This window comes from Merops nubicus, unplaced genomic scaffold, assembly GCF_000691845.1.
Source record: "Merops nubicus isolate BGI_N331 unplaced genomic scaffold, ASM69184v1 scaffold24878, whole genome shotgun sequence".
Taxonomy (NCBI): domain Eukaryota; kingdom Metazoa; phylum Chordata; class Aves; order Coraciiformes; family Meropidae; genus Merops; species Merops nubicus.
This window is the reverse complement of record NW_008626719.1, coordinates 1-793: the sequence shown is the minus strand read 5'-3', so window position 1 is coordinate 793 and position 793 is coordinate 1. Positions and strand designations below refer to the sequence as shown.

At 60.5% G+C, this 793-nt stretch overlaps 1 protein-coding gene across 1 annotated transcript; it reads left to right on the top strand.

Moving 5' to 3' along the window:
* Nucleotides 1–314: 314 nt before the first annotated feature.
* LOC103778517 (interferon-induced transmembrane protein 5-like) lies at nt 315–491 on the top strand (the record flags this gene model as incomplete). Its single annotated transcript, XM_008946106.1, has 1 exon — nt 315–491. A coding segment is annotated over exon 1 (177 nt), but the record flags the coding sequence as incomplete, so codon positions are not given.
* Nucleotides 492–793: the final 302 nt, after the last annotated feature.

Genomic DNA, 793 nt, shown 5'->3' with positions numbered 1-793 from the left:
TCCGTCCTGATGGTCCTCCCGGAGCGCCCAGCCTCTCCTCGCTCCCTCTCACGCTGGAGCTGTCTGTGCTCATCACAGAAGGAAGGCTAGATATAAAATGCTCACAGGCTCATGAAACCAGATTTGTTTCTCCAAGCTCCCAGCCAAGCCTTGCTGATAACCACAGCCTGAGGAGGGCTGTAATTTCTTGGGTTTATATATAGAGGAGATGAGGTTTTGCCAGAGACGGGGAGTATATAAAAGGGGCCGCCCTGCCCGGCTCCCCAGCCAGGCTGGTGGAGCAGGAGAGCCGTGGGGTGCCCCTCTCCGTGGCCATGGACACCTCCTACCCACGGGAGGACTATCTGCCTGCACCGTCCCACAAGCGGGATCCATCTCCCACCGCCCTCACCTCCCCACCGCCCCGTGACCACCTCATCTGGTCCATCTTCAACACCATCTACATGAACTTCTGCTGCCTCGGCTTCGTGGCACTCGCCTTCTCCGTCAAGGTACGGGCGCCCAGCGGGGGTGGGAGACCGAACAGCTGGGGTCACCCTGGAGCTCTCTCCATGCTGGTGCCAAGGGCTGGACCGCCCGAGGAGACGGGGTATCTGAAATAAGCCTGTGGGAGAGCTGGGGTGGGGGGTAAGAGCCCAGCACTGTCACGGGGCTGGTTGCAGGTGACACTATTACCCGATAAAGCGGCCCCCCCCCCTTTTCCTGCCACCTATTAGCGAGTCTGTGAGACCCCTTAGATAACCACAGCCTCCTGCCAGCCCCAGCGGGACAACGGCTCCTTCCTACCAGGTGC